The sequence below is a fragment of the Canis lupus genome, chromosome 18 (assembly GCF_011100685.1).
Source record: "Canis lupus familiaris isolate Mischka breed German Shepherd chromosome 18, alternate assembly UU_Cfam_GSD_1.0, whole genome shotgun sequence".
In the NCBI taxonomy this organism is placed as follows: domain Eukaryota; kingdom Metazoa; phylum Chordata; class Mammalia; order Carnivora; family Canidae; genus Canis; species Canis lupus.
The window spans coordinates 53301171-53318309 of record NC_049239.1 but is presented as its reverse complement, the minus strand read 5'-3'; the positions used below and the strand labels follow the sequence as shown (position 1 = coordinate 53318309).

The following is a 17139-nucleotide window of genomic DNA, read 5'->3' as shown; positions in this document are numbered from 1 at the left end:
TTTCTATGAAGTCTCCCTGTCCAAGACCCAGAACCCTGGCTCTGGCCCTGCTAGCCCTGGCACTGGCTGGCAGGCCCCCTGCCCCAGAGCTGGTCTGTGCCCTTCTCTCTTCCTCCTGATGCCCCCCCCCCAGTCAGCTAGCCACTCCTCAGATGGCCAGCTGCCTGCAGATAAGGGTTATGCACCCATTTGCTTATTTTATGCTCTGACAACCTCCAGCTTCTGGACAAGGTGACTGAGGCACAGAGGGGCTCGGTGCTGGTGGTAGACTTGAACCCAAGCCTGTGGGGGTAGAGGCCACTCTCCACCCTGCATGGCTCTGCCCACTGAGACTTGGTGGTCTCTGGATCTCTGAAGGGTATGGCTCTGCTGTTCTTGTAAGAGAGGACAAGAGGATCACAAGTCTTGTCCCCCTTTCTTTGTCTCTTCAAGGGCAAGGTGTGGAGGCAGGATGAGCCAGCCTTCAAGTCAGAGGGCTAAAATCGTCTTACAAAGTTGTGTGACCTTGGGCAAGTCCTTTCCCCTATCTGGGCCTCAAGTAGATATAAAAATCCCACCCCACTGGGCCTCTGCCAAAGGCAAGAGACTCCTTAGGTTAGAGTTGGCATCCAACAAGGTGGGGATTTTGAGGATGGCCAGTGCCAGGCAGGGCTCCCCTTAGGGGCCTGAGAGCTTGGGGCGAAGGGGCCTGCAGGGCTGGCTCCTTCTTGGCTGACCCCTCCTCCCCCAGAACCAGCTCCAGTCTCTTTCTGGGTTTCTAGGTGACTTGGCTGGCCCCTCTGGATGAGTTCTACTTTAAACCTACTGCTGCTACTGCCTCTGTATTGGGGGGGCTCCCACAGGGGCCCTCAGGCAGGACCCCCCCAGCCAAGCCCTACGGGAGGGGCTGCAGCCCCCACCCATTCCAGTGCCCATGCGCCTTCCCTCCTCCCTCCCTGGAGCGCAGATTTCAGGGCACCTGCTGTAGGCCAGCGACCGCAGAGCCTCTCCTCAACCCCCCCCCCCCCCCCCCCCCCCCCGCCCCTTGTTCGAGGACACCCGCCAGGCTCCTGAACCCTCTGGGCAAACGAGCAGTTGTCTCCTTCCCTATGTTCAGTAGGAAGTCCCATAGAGACCGGCTCCGTCATGGGGGTCTGCAGAACAAGGGGGTTGTTCTAGGGCTCTTTCGGGAAGGCCAGGATGCTTAGGTCCTTAAAGGAGTCTGCTAGTGCCTGGCTCCTCCCGGCTAGGGACGGGGGAGGGGCGCCTGCCGGCAGGAGGCCCATTAGCCAGTTAAGTGCTCCCAGGGAGGGGGGGACGGAGCTGCTGCAGGAGGGCATGAGGCGAAGTGAGGGCAGAGGGGGGTGGGGTGGGAGTGGCTTTTCCAGCACCCATCTGGGTGCTGCTGGAGTGTGGAAGGGGTCAAGCTCTGCGCCCCGGCCCCTGCCCCGCCCTCCCGTGGTCCCCTCGCCCGCGCGCCTCCGAAAGCGAAGCGGCCTGGCGCCCTCCCAGTCTTCAGCAGCGCCCGCTACGCCAGTCCCTCTGGCTGCACCCCTAACAAGCACCCTGGCCCTAAGCTCTCGCCTCCATCCCCAGGCGAGTCCGGAGAGGCTCTGCCCGCCCCCTCCCCTTTCTGGCTGCAGTCGCCGCCCCGGCCGCCAGGGGGAGCCGCCGCCGCGGGGCGGGCGGGCCGACGCGGGTGGGAGGGGCGGGGCCGCAGCTGCCCCGCCCCCGCCCCGCCCCGCCCGGGCCCCGCCGCTTCTCCGGTGCGTCCCGGACAGACTGGGCGGGCGCTGACGCCGCGGGGCCGGAGCGGGCCGCGCGGGAGCGCGCGGAGGGAGCGGCGGCGCCGTCGGTCCTCGTCGGGGCTCCGAGGGTCCCCGACTCGCCCCCGGCCGGCCATGGCGGGCGCCAGGCCCGGCGTCCACGCGCTGCAGCTGGAGCCGCCCACCGTGGTGGAGACCCTGCGGCGCGGGAGCAAGTTCATCAAATGGGACGAGGTAAGCGCGGGGAGCCCCCGCTTCCACCCAGTTCCTGGGACTCCCTCGCTCGAGCTCAGACGCCGGGGACCCTCACCGAGCCAGGCCCGGCCACGGCGCCCCCCCGCCCCGAAGCCACCCCGGCTGTGCTCCGGAAACTTGAGTCCCCAGCGTGCCCGTGATGAAGACTTTGTCCCCCACGCCCGTCCTTTCAGCTCTGGAAAACTGGGCTTTCTGCTCTGTGGCCCGGAGACTTCGAACCCCGGTGGATCCCGGCCCCCCACCCCCTTTTCACACGTCCTTCCCACCCCTCCCTGCCTGACGGTCTAGTTCTGGTTCCCCCCAACCCTGGCCTGGTCCCCAGACCGCTGCCTGGCACTGGACTGTGCCTGAGGGATCCTGGACCCCAGCCGGGCTCAGCGCTCCCCGGTTCTTCCTCGTGCCCTAGCCCGAACATTGTGCTCCATTCATCACTTCTTCACCCTCTTCTTGCTGCACCCCTTTGCCCTGCTTCAGGAGCCCATCCCAGCTCTCTGTTCGGGAGGGAGCACCAAGTGACCCCCTAGTGGAGGAGTCTTGGCCCCCACAAGTTCCTCCACCCCTGGAGAACTTTGTTCTCCATTTCTTAGCATCAGGGACTTTGAACCCCAATAAATCCTTGCCCCCCCTTTCTACCTGCCCTGCCCCTGGGGCTTCCCAGATGCCGCGGCCTCCACCTGCGGCTCCCCGTCCCGTCCCGCACCCCACCCTCGTCTTTACACAGTCCCCTCCTCTGCCCCCTGGGCCCCTCCTTCCCCAGGAGGGCCTCCACCCGGCCTGCCTGAGGTTCCCCGCTGCTCCTTCCCAGTCAGGCCGGAGGCCTGGAAGACTCTGGGTTCCTTTCCGGCTGGGTGGGGCGGGTAGGCGTGGGAGCCGGGGGGAGGGGCTGGGGGCGTGGCCTGAGGCAGCAGGTGTGCCTTAGAGGGGTGCCTGGGAGCTCCAGAGACCGGGGAGACCCTTCTCCCCAGGCCTGCGTGCAGGGAAAAGTTTCTCCTTTTCTTTCCAGAGTGATAAACCCAAATAAGGAAGTGGAAACTGGGAGAGGGCCCTGGGGGTGGGGTGGGGGTTGCTGACTGAGACTTAGGGCTGAAGAGCAGGGGGCCTGGGCTGGTTTTGAAGGCCAGATACCCAGGGAGGGGCAGGGGAGGGTCCTGGGGTCAGTACCCATAGAACTCCCCCCTCTCGAGCCAAGCTGCGGGGCAGGACTGGGAATTCCAGAGGGGCTGAGGATGGGTGTCGGCACCATGAGGCCAGAAGGCGCAGGCACCCCCAAAGTTCCAAGGCCTCCTGGCCTTTGTAAAAAAAGAGATGGGTGGGGCTGGTGCAAACCCCAATTCTCCAGAAAAGGAAACTGAGTCTGGAGAGTGGAGACTAATCCCAGTCCCCACAGTGGGGTTGCAGCTAAGGCCAGGAACTGGGAACCTCGCCGGGGTCCCGCTGCCTTCCTTCCCAGGCTTCCGGACTCTGGAGCCATACCGCCTGCGAGCAAATCCTAGCGCCTCATCTTGACCTTAAGCCAGCCACCTAACCTGCCTGAGCTCAGGCTCCTCATCTGTTAAATGGGAACAATAGTAGCACCTACTTCATCGTGAGATCGTTAGCTCCTAGAGGGCCACTTGGCCCTGAGGACCGCCCCACTCTGCCCCCCCATCCGCTGGTCCTGAGTCACACGGGTGGCCCTGGGAGCCTGCCAGCGACCAGAATCCGCCTCAAAATGGGGGTGGCCTACCCTTCCCTGCCCTCCTGCCAGCCATAGGGCTGTTTGAGGGAAGACAGAATTCACCATCCAGGCCCAAGGGCAGAGAGAGTCCCCTTCTGGGGAGATTCAGTCTGTATTGTGTAAGACGTGAGCTGCAGGACTGAAGCTCCAGTGGGGTGCAGGATTGGGGGTCATGGGCTTTGAGACAGGCGTAAGGGCTGCTCTGAGGAACCCAAAAGCTGTAGAAGTCAGACTTCTGAACCCTCTGCTTTCATCCTGTAAATATTCTCGAGGGGGCTTCAGAGTGCTCTGACCACCAGGGAGCTGCCAAACCCTCTGAGGAAATTGAACCCAGGACTGGGGGCTGGGGAGGCCTCCCCAAGGAGGTGGGTCAGATTTCATGGGTTTGAGAAGGAAGGAGAGAAAGGCTATCCCAGCAAAGGAACAACAATGTAAAAGCTAGAGGAGGGGAAAGATAGTGGTCCGAGTGATGGAGCCCTAGGGTCAGACAGGTGAGACTGGGAGGGGCCCTGGGATCCCAGATGTCACTCCAGGGACAGTTGCGTGAGCTTTATCCCAAGGACTGTAGGGAACCTTCCATAAGGGACCTGTGGGCTGTATGAGGCTTCATCTTCATTCACTAGCAGAAACACTGGGGTGGAGGGCCTGAGGGGAGTCCAGGGCCCAAGCCTAGGCTACAGGCCTCACTCATCCCTGCCTTCCCGTCCCGTCCCCAGGAGACCTCCAGTCGGAACCTGGTAACCCTGCGTGTGGATTCCAATGGCTTCTTTCTATACTGGACTGGACCCAACATGGTGAGGGTGGGCACTGGTACAGCTTGCTCAAGTCTAGGGGCCCTGGCCCAGACCCCCAAACCCCTCCTACCCGCCCAGGAGGGTGGGGCCCAGCTGCTGGCTGACCTCTCCCATGACTCCCTGGACAGGAAGTGCTAAGGGTGGGGGCTGAGGCTGGGGCTACAGGAGGTGGGGGGACCCTGGGTGGAGATCTTGGGGGCCTTGCCTGGCTCTTGCCTCATAGCCTCTCAGACCTACCCTGGTGTCTGGTTTCCCCAGGAGGTGGACACACTGGACATTAGTTCCATCAGGGACACGCGAACAGGTCGTTACTCCCGCCTGCCAAAGGTGAGCAATGGGGCCTGAGCTGAGGATGGCTGTGAGGGCTTGAGGGATGGAGACACCTCTCTTTACCCTTGGCTTTCAACTACTCAGGACCCCAAGATCCGGGAGGTGCTGGGCTTTGGGGGCCCTGATACCCGACTAGAGGAGAAGTTGATGACGGTGGTGGCCGGGCCAGACCCGGTGAATACAACATTCTTGAACTTCATGGCTGTGCAGGATGACACAGCCAAGGTGAGCTAGGGCCCAAGGGTTGGGCCTAGGGAGCCACCACCTCACTTGCCGAGTCAGCCATCACTTAGCGTCTGTTGTGCACCAGGCTGTTCTCTGCCCCTATTTCTAACCATCCTCTGACAAAGCAGAATTTAAGCACTCACTGTGGATCATACCCGATTCTGAGTGTGGGCTGGGGCTGGGGCTGGGCCAACCTCTCTGTTCCCCATTCACCCCCCACCCCCACCCTCACCCAGTCTCGTGACCCCTCAGGTCTGGGCCGAGGAGCTGTTCAAGCTGGCTATGAACATCCTGGCTCAGAACGCCTCCAGGAATACCTTCCTGCGGAAAGCGTGAGTCCTCGGCCTGCCTACGGGGTATTGGGGGTTCAGGTGGCCATGCCCAGCATGTGACCCTTCTGCCTGCCTCCCCAGATACACCAAGCTGAAGCTGCAGGTGAACCAGGATGGACGGATCCCGGTTAAGAAGTGAGTATTCTTTCCTTCAGCACCTTCTCCTGCTCCCACCTTGGTGACCTTCACCCCCATGACTCTGACCCCTCTCACTTGCTCAGTATCCTGAAGATGTTTTCAGCAGATAAAAAGCGAGTGGAGACCGCACTAGAATCCTGTGGCCTCAATTTCAACCGGGTGAGGAGGCAGGGGCAACATAGGGTATCTGGTCTTTTGGGGCTGGCTGCCCCTGGGTTCTCACCCGACATGTCTGACCCCCAGAGTGAATCCATCCGGCCCGATGAGTTTTCCTTGGAAATCTTTGAGCGGTTCCTGAATAAGTTGTGTCTGCGGCCGGACATTGACAAGATCCTGCTAGAGATGTGAGTGGGGCTGGGCCCACCTCCGAGCGCCTGGTGCTCTCTGGCCTCTACTGGCATTCCTTCTAGCACAGTGAGGGGAAGCAGAACTATTGAGGGTCCCAGTGTGCTGGGGCTGGGGTTGGGGTTGGGTCTATGCTGGGAACTGCTCTGTGCTGGGCCTTTGCTGGGGTTACTTTCATCAGCCTATGCACGGGTGGGGGACTGAGCAGCTTCAATGGACTGTGATACTTGCCTAAGCTCATATAGCAAGTGACCCCTGGAGCTGAGGTTGGGTCTAGGGTCTGGAAGCAGGCATAGCAGGCCAAACACTTGGTGGCTTCCAAAGCCCTTGTTAATAGCAATGCCAGCACCTTAGGAGAGTGGTTAGGAGAGAGGATGGGAAAACAGGCCCAGAGTGGGCAGCCATTCGCTCAAGTCCCAATCAGCAGGTGCTAGAGCCTGGCCCAGACCTTCTGACTCCCGCTGCCAGGGTAAGCAGGGGCTGTTGAGGCTGCAGCCTCGCTCAGCTTCATACCCCTTCTAGAGGTGCTAAGGGCAAGCCATACCTGACGCTGGAGCAGCTCATGGACTTCATCAACCAGAAGCAACGGGACCCGAGGCTCAACGAAGTGCTGTACCCACCCCTGCGGCCCTCCCAGGCTCGGCTGCTCATTGAGAAGTATGAGCCCAACCAGCAGTTCCTGGAGCGAGGTGAGCCAGTGTGGATGGAGCCAGTTGGAGCTGCGGGAGTGGCAGCAGGAGCCCTAGCTGAGCCTGCTGACCTCACCCGTCCCCCAGATCAGATGTCCATGGAGGGCTTCAGCCGCTACCTGGGAGGTGAAGAGAATGGGATCCTGCCCCTGGAGGCCCTGGATCTGAGCGCTGACATGACCCAGCCACTCAGTGCCTATTTCATCAACTCCTCACACAACACCTATCTCACAGGTGAGTGAGCCACCCTTGGGCAGCTGGGGCAGTGGCCTCTGTGACCTCTGTCCTCCACCCTTTCCATGGCCTCCCTCCTTTTGGGGTGGCCAGTGAGAGGGATGCAGGTGGGGAACAGGCATCCCGCACCGACGGGGCTGGCAGGGGGAGCAGGGCTTCTCTGCATGGGCGCATATCCTGGGTGGTCTGGAAGGCTTCCCTGGGGAAGGGCTGAGGCCTTCGCTGGCTGGCCTATGATGAAGGAACACAAGACTCCTTGGTGGTCTTCAGCTGGAAGGAGGCCGGAGGCAGGGTGGGTGCTGGGGCAGGTAGAGGTGAGAGAGGGAGTGAGAGAAGGAGGCAGGGCTAGACCAGGGTGCTGAAGGGATTTGGATTTATCCTAAGTGGATGGGAAAGACTTTTTGGAGGGTGTTAATCAGGGGGGTGGTGAGACATGGTCAGTTTTGGGAAGAATGACAGCCAGGAGCTCTGCCGAGATTGGATGGGAGGCAGGCAGGGGCCCGCCATCCCTGGGCCAGAGGTGATGGAGGCTATAGCTGGGGGGGCAGGAGGGGCAGGTGTTTATCTGTCAGAGGGTGAGTCCTGGAGGAGGAACCAGTCAGCCAGCACTGCTGGATGCTGACTCTGCCCAGTTTGGATGGGGGCCAGGGGCTGGGGGGCAGGACATGGGCCCTGCCCTGGGGGATCTCAGGAGAGACAGCGCTGGTTCCACAGTGAATTAAGGAGCAATCAAGCGCTGGCCTGGCAGCATGCCAGGGCCGGGCTGGGCTGCCACGGGGGCCTGTGCATCTCCAGCATGGCTGGTTGGGCACAGGCCTGGGGAGGAGGGTGAGGAGCCGGGCTGGCCAGGCAGCTGTGGTGACAGAGCCTCGCCGCTAGCGGGGCAGCTGGCTGGGACCTCGTCGGTGGAGATGTACCGGCAGGCGCTGCTGTGGGGCTGCCGCTGTGTGGAGCTGGATGTGTGGAAAGGGCGGCCGCCGGAGGAGGAGCCCTTCATCACCCACGGCTTCACCATGACCACTGAGGTGCCGCTGAGAGACGTGCTCGAGGCCATTGCAGAAACCGCCTTCAAGACCTCACCCTATCCAGTCATCCTCTCCTTCGAGAATCACGTGGACTCGTGAGTGGGCCCCTGAACCTGTGCGATCGGGCCAAAGGGAAGTGTTGGACCGTTCCTGTGACCTCTGACCCTGAAGGCCTTTGATCTACCCTGGGGACATTGGCTTCACCCCCAGGGACCTCTGACCTTTGATCTTGGCCCCACAGAGCGAAGCAGCAGGCCAAGATGGCCGAGTACTGCCGTTCCATCTTTGGGGACGCGCTGCTCATCGACCCACTGGACAAGTACCCGGTATGAGGGCTTGGAGCTGTGGCAGGGCATGGGGGCGGTGGTGAGGGCACCCAGCAGGTGCTCACCTGTCCGTGCCCACAGCTGGCCCCAGGTGTCCCCCTGCCCAGCCCCCAGGACCTGATGGGCCGCATCCTGGTGAAGAACAAGAAGCGACACCAGCCCAGCACTGGTGTCCCCAACAGCTCTGTGCGCAAGCGGCCGCTGGAGCAGAGCAACTCGGCCCTGAGCGAGAGCTCTGCCACCACTGACCCCTCCTCACCTCAGCTTGGTATGGCCCCTCCCTGCCCAGCCTTCAGCCCTGATCCTGACCCTGAACTCTCCCCTCACAGGGCCCTACCTCCCTGGTGACCCTCCTTCTGCTCCCAACCTGACGCTCCCTCCTCACCAAGCCCCTCAGCTGAGGATGGGACCTCTGACCCCTGACCCTGGCACTGACCTCACTGAACTACCCCCCAACTGGATTTGGTTCTCTCCAATTCCTGATCCCTCGACCTCAGCCTCCCACCCCTCACAAAGCCCTCTCCACCAGATTATAACTGAATTCTAACCTCTGACTTCAGTGAACCACATACATCCTCATGCTTTGGTTGTGACCCTCAGACCTCTGACCCTTGTCCTGTGACCTCCACTGAGTCTATCTACCCATTGGATTATAATTTTAGTTAACTCTCTGACCTCTCACTTCATTGAAGTCCTCCATACATCTGACCCCTGACCTCTCACTTCATGAAGCCTCCTCATTGGCTGTGGCTCTGATGGATGCCTAACTTGGAACCCCGTGTCATCTTTTACCTCCCACTGCCAAGGCCATTGTACCCCAGGCCCTGGCTTCTCGCCCTTCTGAGCCACCCTGCCTACCTCTCTAATGGCTAGAACTCTGGGCCTTGACCCTTGAGCCATGACCCCCATACTCCTGGCTTTAATCCCATCCAACTCCTGACCTCTGTTCTCTCCCCCAGCCACACTGTCCTGAGATTACTCCTTGACCTCCCGCGCCGAGTCGCCTCTGTGCACACTGGCCACGATCCCTCCTGACTCCCTGAGTGTTTGTGTTTGTCCTGACCCCCTGTGGCGCTCTCCTCTGCAGGGTCCCCCAGCTCTGAGAGCTGCCCAGGCCTGAGCAATGGGGAAGAGGTGGGCCTGGAGAAGCCTAGCCTGGAGCCTCAGAAGTCTCTAGGCGAGGATGGGCTCCCACGGGGCCCCAACACTCTTGGATCTGCTGACCGTGAGGATGAGGAAGAAGAGGAGGAAGAGGAGGAACAGGCAGATCCTAAAAAGCCAACCTCAGATGAGGTTAGCCCCAAAGGCGGGAAGAGGCAGAGGGAGCACGTACTCATTACCCCAGCATTTGCTGAGCACATACTGAGTGCCAGGCACAGTGCTGTGTGCTGGGTCTCGTCACATTCAGTGTTATCCCTGCTCTTCTGGAGTCTGTAGGGTGTGTGTACACACACGGGGGGGAGAAGGGGTCTTAGGTAAACAGGCATGGGAGCAAGTGAACTTACGCTTGTGACTGGACTGGGGAGGGGTGAATTAGGATGTGGAATTGGAGGGAAGAGGGGGAGACCGACCTGGGCAGGGAGGTTGGGCGATTGGACCTGAGCAAGAGGGACCCCATGTGCAAAGGCCCTGTGGCAGGACTGGAAGGTACCTGAAGGGGCAGTATCAGGCAAAGGAGTGTTGAGTTCTGAGGAGTGGAGGTGACAGAAATGTGAGGTCAAATTTAGGAGGGCCCAGCGTGAGGAAGGGCGTGGGCAGGGGTGGCCAAGCTCAGCATGGCAGGTGTGGAGTTCGAGGCTCCTGGTGGGCCCCCGGAGAGGAGATGGCAACGTAGTATTTGGAGATAATGGCTCATCTGCCTGGGAATAGTTGAGTCCCTGGGGTTGGGTGAGGAGTTCTAGCTTCCAGGGATCAGGGAGGCAGGAGGCAAAAGAGGAAGGTGGGGTCCAGGGCAAGGCCCCAGAGGGAAGTCCTTGGGGCAGATGGGGCCAGGACTGTGGGCCACTGGGCAGTGTGATTGCAGAGGTAGGCAGAGGGTCAGCACCTCCTTCCTGAGTGAGGGGGCAAGTGAGGGAACTTCCAGCTGATGTTTGGCGGATGTTACTTTCATGGCCCCGCTGACCCTTTGTTTGGGGGCCACAGGGCACTGCCAGCAGTGAGGTCAATGCCACTGAGGAAATGTCAACACTCGTCAACTACATTGAGCCTGTCAAGTTCAAGTCCTTTGAGGCTGCTCGAAGTGAGTGGGGAAGGAGATGGTGGGAATAGGAGCCAGCCCAGCTTTTCCAGACCTGACTCCGTCCTGTTCCTCACCCTGCAGAAAGGAACAAATGCTTTGAGATGTCATCCTTCGTCGAAACCAAGGCCATGGAGCAACTGACCAAGAGCCCCATGGAGTTTGTGGAGTATCTTTCCACATTGCCAGGGCTGGCAGACCAGGGTGGGGGTGCTCAGAGACTGGCTCAGATGTTCTGAGCCCACTTATGCCACCTGTACAGGGTCCTGACGCTCCAGCACTCTGGTCTGGGTTTGGGGTTAGCCTAGGAAACCGCACAGGGCCCCGGTCAAGAGGCGGGGGCCAGAAGGGCATCTTGAGCAAAGGCCGGGAAGTGGGTTGACAGGAACCGAGGATGGGCCTGGAGTGCTGCCCGGGAGGCGGGGACCGGTAAATGGCATGGCCCCTGACTGCCAACCTCAGATACAATAAACAGCAGCTCAGCCGCATCTACCCTAAGGGTACCCGCGTGGACTCATCCAACTACATGCCCCAGCTCTTTTGGAACGTGGGCTGCCAGCTTGTTGCACTCAACTTCCAGACCCTGGGTGAGAGCACTGACCTGCCTCAACTCCCTGGACTCCTCCAGCCTCCCTGACTCCTCTGCTCTGTGATCCTGCTAACGTTGTCCAAAGGGACCTCTGTATCTAATCCCAGATCTCCACCCAACCAGGACTTTGGCAAACCTCCACTCCTGGCCTTGGCTGACCCCAGACCTTTTCCCTGTCTGATCTTTCCCGAGTCTGGACTGCTGAGCCCATCTGATCTGACCCAATGCTCCCTGGTCTTCCCTCTGCACTGAACCATCCTTCTGACTCCTCACCTTATTGGCTTTTCTGGCCCTTTGCCTTCCCGGTATCCCCCCCCCCCCCCCCCAGATGTGGCAATGCAGCTCAACGCAGGCGTGTTCGAGTACAATGGGCGCAGTGGCTATCTGCTCAAACCTGAGTTTATGCGGCGGCCAGACAAGTCCTTCGATCCTTTCACCGAAGTCATTGTGGATGGCATTGTGGCCAATGCCTTGCGGGTCAAGGTAGGGCCACGGGGGGCTCTGGCAGGCTGTCCTAGGAGTGGGACACGTGGCAGTCACCTTACCCTCCTGCTCCTGCCCTGCCCGCCCCCACCAGGTGATCTCGGGGCAGTTCCTGTCCGACAGGAAGGTGGGCATCTATGTGGAGGTGGACATGTTTGGCCTCCCCGTTGACACGCGGCGCAAGTACCGTACTCGGACCTCTCAAGGGAACTCATTCAACCCTGTGTGGGATGAGGAACCTTTTGACTTCCCCAAGGTGAGCTTGGCGCCTGCACCTGCCCTGCCAGGCTCTCTCGGTCGGGGGAGGAGGAAGCAGGCGCAATGGTAGTGCTCGCGGGTTGGAAGGCAGGGGGGCCGGGGGACCTCAAGCCTGGGTCTGTCAAGCCCATGTAGGCCCTGCATGTGCCAGGGTCAGGCTCAGGCTCCTTGCCCTCTGCAGGCTTGCAGAAGAGAATGAGAGAGTGAGACAGCAGGAGGGCCTGCAGCCCCCCAGTGAGGAGGGGGGTGCAGCCCGCCCTGCCTTCCAGGCAGGAAGGACTTGACTGGGATCACAGCCGAAAGCACCCACCAGCTCTTCCCTGCCTCCCCAAAGGACTGGACCCCGCTGGGGTGGCTGTGGCCTCAGGCGCAGACCCTGGCTCACAGTACAGTTTCTAACTTGGCAGTGACCAGGCCTGTCCCAGCATAGTGGTGCCTGCAGGGGTCTGCCTGTTTTCTCCGCTGCTCACCATCCATTTGGCCAGGCCGTGGAGGTGTGGGTCTGCCACCGGCTCAGCAGCAATATTGACTGATGGGCAGTCATGAGGTCACCTTGTCTGAGGGTCCACTGGAGTGTTGGCCTTAGCAGCTGTGGTCATTTGTGGCTCAGTGGACACAGTGGCTGTGGGTCAGCTGCATAGCTCAGCACCAGTCTGGGCCCTCAGGTGGTGCTACCCACGCTGGCTTCGCTGCGCATCGCGGCCTTTGAGGAAGGCGGCAAGTTTGTGGGGCATCGGATTCTGCCCGTCTCTGCCATCCGCTCAGGTGAGGCCGTCTGGGCTCTGGCAAGCACAGGGGCAGTGTGTGGGAGGACCTAGCCGGGCTCAGCCACCTTGCTCTCTGGTCCTCACAGGGTACCACTACATCTGTCTGCGGAACGAGGCCAACCAGCCACTTTGCCTGCCAGCCCTGCTCATCTACACTGAAGCCTCCGACTATATTCCTGATGACCACCAGGGTGAGCTGGGGGAGCAGGGGGACGCAGGCCAGGCGGGGTAGGGGACAGGGGTGCAAACAGGGTCTGGCAGTGGTTCAGCCAGATGGCCCCGATGGAGGGTGGTAAACAGACCAGAGGGCAGGTTCTGTGGTCTCGCCATGAAACCAGAACAATGGGGAAGGTATGGCCTTGGGGGTTGTGTCTCTGAAACCCTTGCCTTCTGCCCCCATCTAGACTACGCAGAGGCCCTGATCAACCCCATCAAGCATGTCAGCCTGATGGACCAGAGGGCCAAGCAGTTGGCCGCCCTCATTGGGGAGAGTGAGGTGAGCCAGGGCAGGTCAGGAATGGGGAGGCAACAGGCTCAGGCTGACCTGGACCCTAGGGACTTCCGGGAAGGGGTGTGGTGTGGTGGGCAAGTTGGTGGAGGGCAGTGAGGGCTGATCTCTGGGCCGGGGCCTGGTGGAGCACCCTGCAGCTTTCTCCTTGCCCCTGCACTGTCCCATTCCAGGCCTGGCTGGTGGTCTGGCTCCTCTCACCGAGGAGGGCTGTTCACTGCCTTACTATAGATGCCGACTTGATGCATTTACTCACACCCTCTACCTGGGGGTTGGTTCCTCTTTCTGGCTTCTGTCATCCAGACCAGATAATAAAGCCAAGTGAATTCTGAATGCCAGGTCTCCGCCTGGCTCTTTTCACCCACTTAACTCACATAATCCCCTGCACCACCTGAGTCTGGTCCTGCCACCCCAGTGTAGAGGTGGGAACACCGAGGCTCTCTACCGGAGGGCCTCCAGCCCTGAGCTCTGCCTCCAGCACCGGCCCTTCCGCTGGTGTGGGGCTTCTGGCCTCTCTGATTCTGACTCAGTGGGCTCAGCAGCCTTGGGTTACTGTCCACATTTTAAGGAGGTGGAAACTACCCGTTCTGCATGTGAGAGCCTTTTGGGACAGACCGAGGCTGGCACTTCCCCAGCTGCAACAGGGTCAGGGTCAAAGCTGAAACGCAGGGTTCGGCTGCCTCACCAGAGCAGTTAGAAGCCAAAGAAGCTTTTAAAACATGGGGTCCTGGGAGCCATGAGATGGGTAGTGGCTTCTGTGGGGAGGGGTCAGGAGCAGAGGCTTGCCTGCACATCCAGACCTGGTCCCATGGGGCCTGTGACAGGCAGAGAGAGAGAGGCTGCATGGAGCTGTTAGCAGGAGAGGCTGGTGCCCACTCTGCGGTCACTTCCTTCGATGATTTAATCAGGAGCCAAGCAACAAGGAAGATGAGCAGCTGTGGGCAAGGGCGGAGGGGACTCCGAGAGGGGAGGAAATTTGGGGTGGGGCCAAGGCTTTCCTGAACAATCTAGAAGTTCCTGAGCACATGCAACGGGGCGTGGCATCCTAGAGACACAGTCTCCTATTACCTTTCCCACACCCCACATGGAAAAGGAGTTTAGAAATGCTTATTTTAGTCCTCTTATTTCTCTTGAAGTTGTTCCAACAGCCCAATATCATAGACAAGGAGCCCAGGCCAAACGGGCCAAGGGAAGCCAACCAGGGGCACTGGGGAGCCCCGGGAGGTTAGAACAGCATTTTTGAAAGAGCCTTCTGCTTTCTCAGGCTCAGGCCAGCCCAGAGACATGCCAGGAGACTCCGTCTCAGCAGCCGGGGTCCCAGCTGACCCCAAACCCTACACCTAGCCCCCTGGACACACCCCCGCGCCGGCCCCCAGGCCCTGCCACAGCCCCTACCAGCCCCTCCCTCAGCAGCCCAGGTAAGGGGCAGCCCAGGTCTGGGGGGTGATGGGGGTGCAGGGTGGGGGGATTGCCACCATATTCTACTCTCCCTGGGCCCCTCACAGTCCTGCCTCCGCTTTCCTCCCCAGGGCAGCGGGATGACCTCATCGCCAGCCTCCTCTCAGGTGTGGGGCAGGGCTGTTTTGCAGGGAGTGGGGCAGCCCCCCCCCAGGCCTGTGCCTGCCCCAGCCCCGCTCACCTTTGCCCCATTGCTCACAGAGGTGGCCCCAATCCCGCTGGAGGAGCTCCGAGGCCATAAGGCGCTGGTGAAGCTCCAGAACCGGCAAGAACGAGAGCTGCGGGAGCTACATAAGAAGCACCAGCGGAAGGCCGTCGCCCTCACCCGCCGGCTGCTTGAGGGCCTGGCTCAGGCCCGGGCGGAGAGCAGGTGCCGGCATCGGCCAGGTGTCCTGTGAGTGTCACACCTGCCTGCAGGTGGGGCAGTGTGCGCTGGTGTGAATATGAGGGTTCGTGCACAGTGAGGGGGTGATCCACCAGGGGACTGGGAGCATGGCGGGATGGCCAAGGGAGCTGCTCCTTGACCCCCAGAGAGTCAAGGTTTGGTGTGAGGAGGATCAAGGAGTCTTCCCACACTGGATCCCATCCTCTCTTCCTGGGAGCCAGGCCTCTTTCAAAGTCCCGCTGAGAGCGTGTATTTCCGGAGAACCTTGCCCATGCAGGCTCCCAGCATTTGCATGGACTTAATGGGCCTCGTTGGCATAAAAGACCCTGCCCACCCCCTGGCATTGCCCCCTACCCCCGCCCCGCCAAGCTGGTATCTACCACTGCCTATTGGGATATGCCCTGTCCATCATTGCCCTCCTGGCCCAGGTCCATGTGATGACCTGAGGATCACCCAGAGGGGTTCTTCCTACAGAGGCGGGGAGAACGAGAAGGAAGAGGGAGAAGAGGTAAAGCGGTATCAGGAGTTCCAGAAGAGACAGGTGCAGAGTCTGTTGGAGCTACGGGAGGCTCAGGTGGACACAGAGGCCGAGCGGAGGCTGGAGCACCTGAGACAGGTGAGGCGGACATGTGGCAGCAAGGGAGAGCCTGCCTCTGGGACAGACCGGGCATCAGCCTGTGTCACCTGCTGGCCACCTGTGTCCACAGGCTCAGCAGCGGCTCAGGGAAGTTGTCCTGGATGCTCACACAACTCAGTTCAAGAAGCTGAAGGAGATAAATGAGAGGTGACTGCCTGGTGCTGGGAGGAGAGGAGAGCCCCCAGATCTGCCACTGACCCTCTCTCTGCCCCTACGGGCTCTTCCAGGGAGAAGAAGGAATTGCAGAAGATTTTAGACAGGAAGCGCCACAACAGTATCTCAGAGGCCAAGACTAGGGAGAAACATAAGAAGGAGGCGTAAGGGCCCTGGGGCCAGGAGCTGCTGGGGGGCCAGGAGCCGCAGGGTGGGGCGGAGGGGGGAGCAGGTACTGAGCCCCCTCTGCTCACTGCAGGGAACTGACAGAGATTAACCGTCGGCACATCACTGAGTCGGTCAACTCCATCCGTCGGGTGAGTGAGGCTCAGATGCCACCCTAGCCCTCGCCCACCCCTCTCTTCCTTCAGTCATTAGAAACTTGTCTCCTCGGTGCCTGGCCTCTTGCTATGTTCCCCTAGAGGGGCTTCTAGACCTTTAGCCATAAGGGTCATTTCAGAACCCTGGCCCCACAGCCCTGGGAGCCTACACCTGCCTGACTTGCTTACGCCCCCTTGGCTGAGCCCAGTCCTCGACCCCGCCCCTGCCCCCCCTGCAGCTGGAGGAGGCCCAGAAGCAGCGGCAGGAACGCCTGGTGGCTGGGCAGCAGCAGGTCCTACAGCAGCTGGCTGAAGAGGAGCCCAAGGTGAGGCCATGGGTGAGGCAGGCAACAGGTGGGCAGGGTGCTGGGTGGCACAGTCTCGCTTGTCCTACTCCTCCTCCTCCTCCTCCCTAAGCTGCTGGCCCAGCTGGCCCAGGAGTGTCAGGAACATCGGGCAAGGCTGCCCCAGGAGATCCGCCAGAGCCTGCTGGGCGAGACACCGGAGGGGCTGGGGGACAGGCACCTGGTGGCCTGTGCCAGCAACGGTCACGCACCTGGGAGCAGCGGGCACCTGTCTGGCGCTGACTCAGAGAGCCAAGAGGAGAATACGAAGCTCTGAACTGGCTGAGCAAGAGGTGGCCACAGGATGGGTGCTGGGAGGGCAGGAAGCTAAGACACTAATGCTTTTTTTTTTTTTTTAACTTTTTATCTTTAGAAATTTTATTTTTTTAAACTGGGGCAAGCACCCCACACTAACTCCCTCCCTTCACCTTCCTGGGGCCAGGAGTCCCCAGGCCCTCCTTCCTGTCTTTGGTCCTGAGGAAGGCACTGGGCCACTGTGGGCCACAAGGCTTTTGCCCCCATGAGACCCCTGCCCCAGAGTGGGAGCTCTCTCCCTCACTTCCCCAGGGAACACTGGCAGAGATTTTGAGCTCTGGGAAGTAGGGTGGGGGTCACATGCTTTCTCTATCCTTTGGAAATTTTTTTTATATGAATAAAAGTGGATTTCAGGGAACCTGTGTGCAGTGTGGTTGGCGGGGGGCAGCAGTTCTGTGGGGGACCTGGACCCGGCTCGCCACCCTCCTGGGGCTTTGGTTTTCTCATCTATAAAATGGGCTGGTGGGCACTGTGGGGTTGAGGTCCTTGAGACCTCCTTGCCTGCATCCTGCAGATCTTCCCAATGACATG

The 17139-nt window shown here is 60.5% G+C and overlaps 1 protein-coding gene across 1 annotated transcript; it reads left to right on the top strand.

Annotated features, from left to right (window-relative positions):
- Nucleotides 1-1770: 1770 nt before the first annotated feature.
- Nucleotides 1771-16966, top strand: PLCB3 (phospholipase C beta 3). Its single transcript, XM_038564128.1, has 31 exons — nt 1771-1979; nt 4434-4511; nt 4770-4838; nt 4926-5066; nt 5319-5398; nt 5480-5533; nt 5620-5695; nt 5780-5880; nt 6404-6570; nt 6658-6804; nt 7684-7924; nt 8071-8155; nt 8237-8423; nt 9243-9448; nt 10298-10394; nt 10476-10560; nt 10854-10978; nt 11309-11463; nt 11558-11719; nt 12387-12486; nt 12575-12679; nt 12893-12984; nt 14261-14414; nt 14526-14561; nt 14656-14848; nt 15314-15455; nt 15547-15623; nt 15704-15793; nt 15889-15946; nt 16189-16275; nt 16367-16966. The coding sequence occupies exons 1-31, from the start codon at nt 1881-1883 to the stop codon at nt 16568-16570; spliced, it is 3693 nt and encodes a 1230-aa protein (XP_038420056.1). The 5' UTR covers nt 1771-1880; the 3' UTR covers nt 16571-16966.
- The last annotated feature ends 173 nt before the right edge of the window (nt 16967-17139 follow it).

Excerpts from the sequence above, each read along its gene's own strand:
- PLCB3 (XM_038564128.1), top strand. The coding sequence starts at position 1,881 with ATGGCGGGCGCCAGGCCCGGCGTCCACGCGCTGCAGCTGGAGCCGCCC. Across the intron at positions 5,881-6,403 it reads GACAAGATCCTGCTAGAGAT|AGGTGCTAAGGGCAAGCCAT; the intron begins GTGAGTGGGGCT and ends TACCCCTTCTAG. Across the intron at positions 10,979-11,308 it reads ACTCAACTTCCAGACCCTGG|ATGTGGCAATGCAGCTCAAC; the intron begins GTGAGAGCACTG and ends CCCCCCCCCCAG.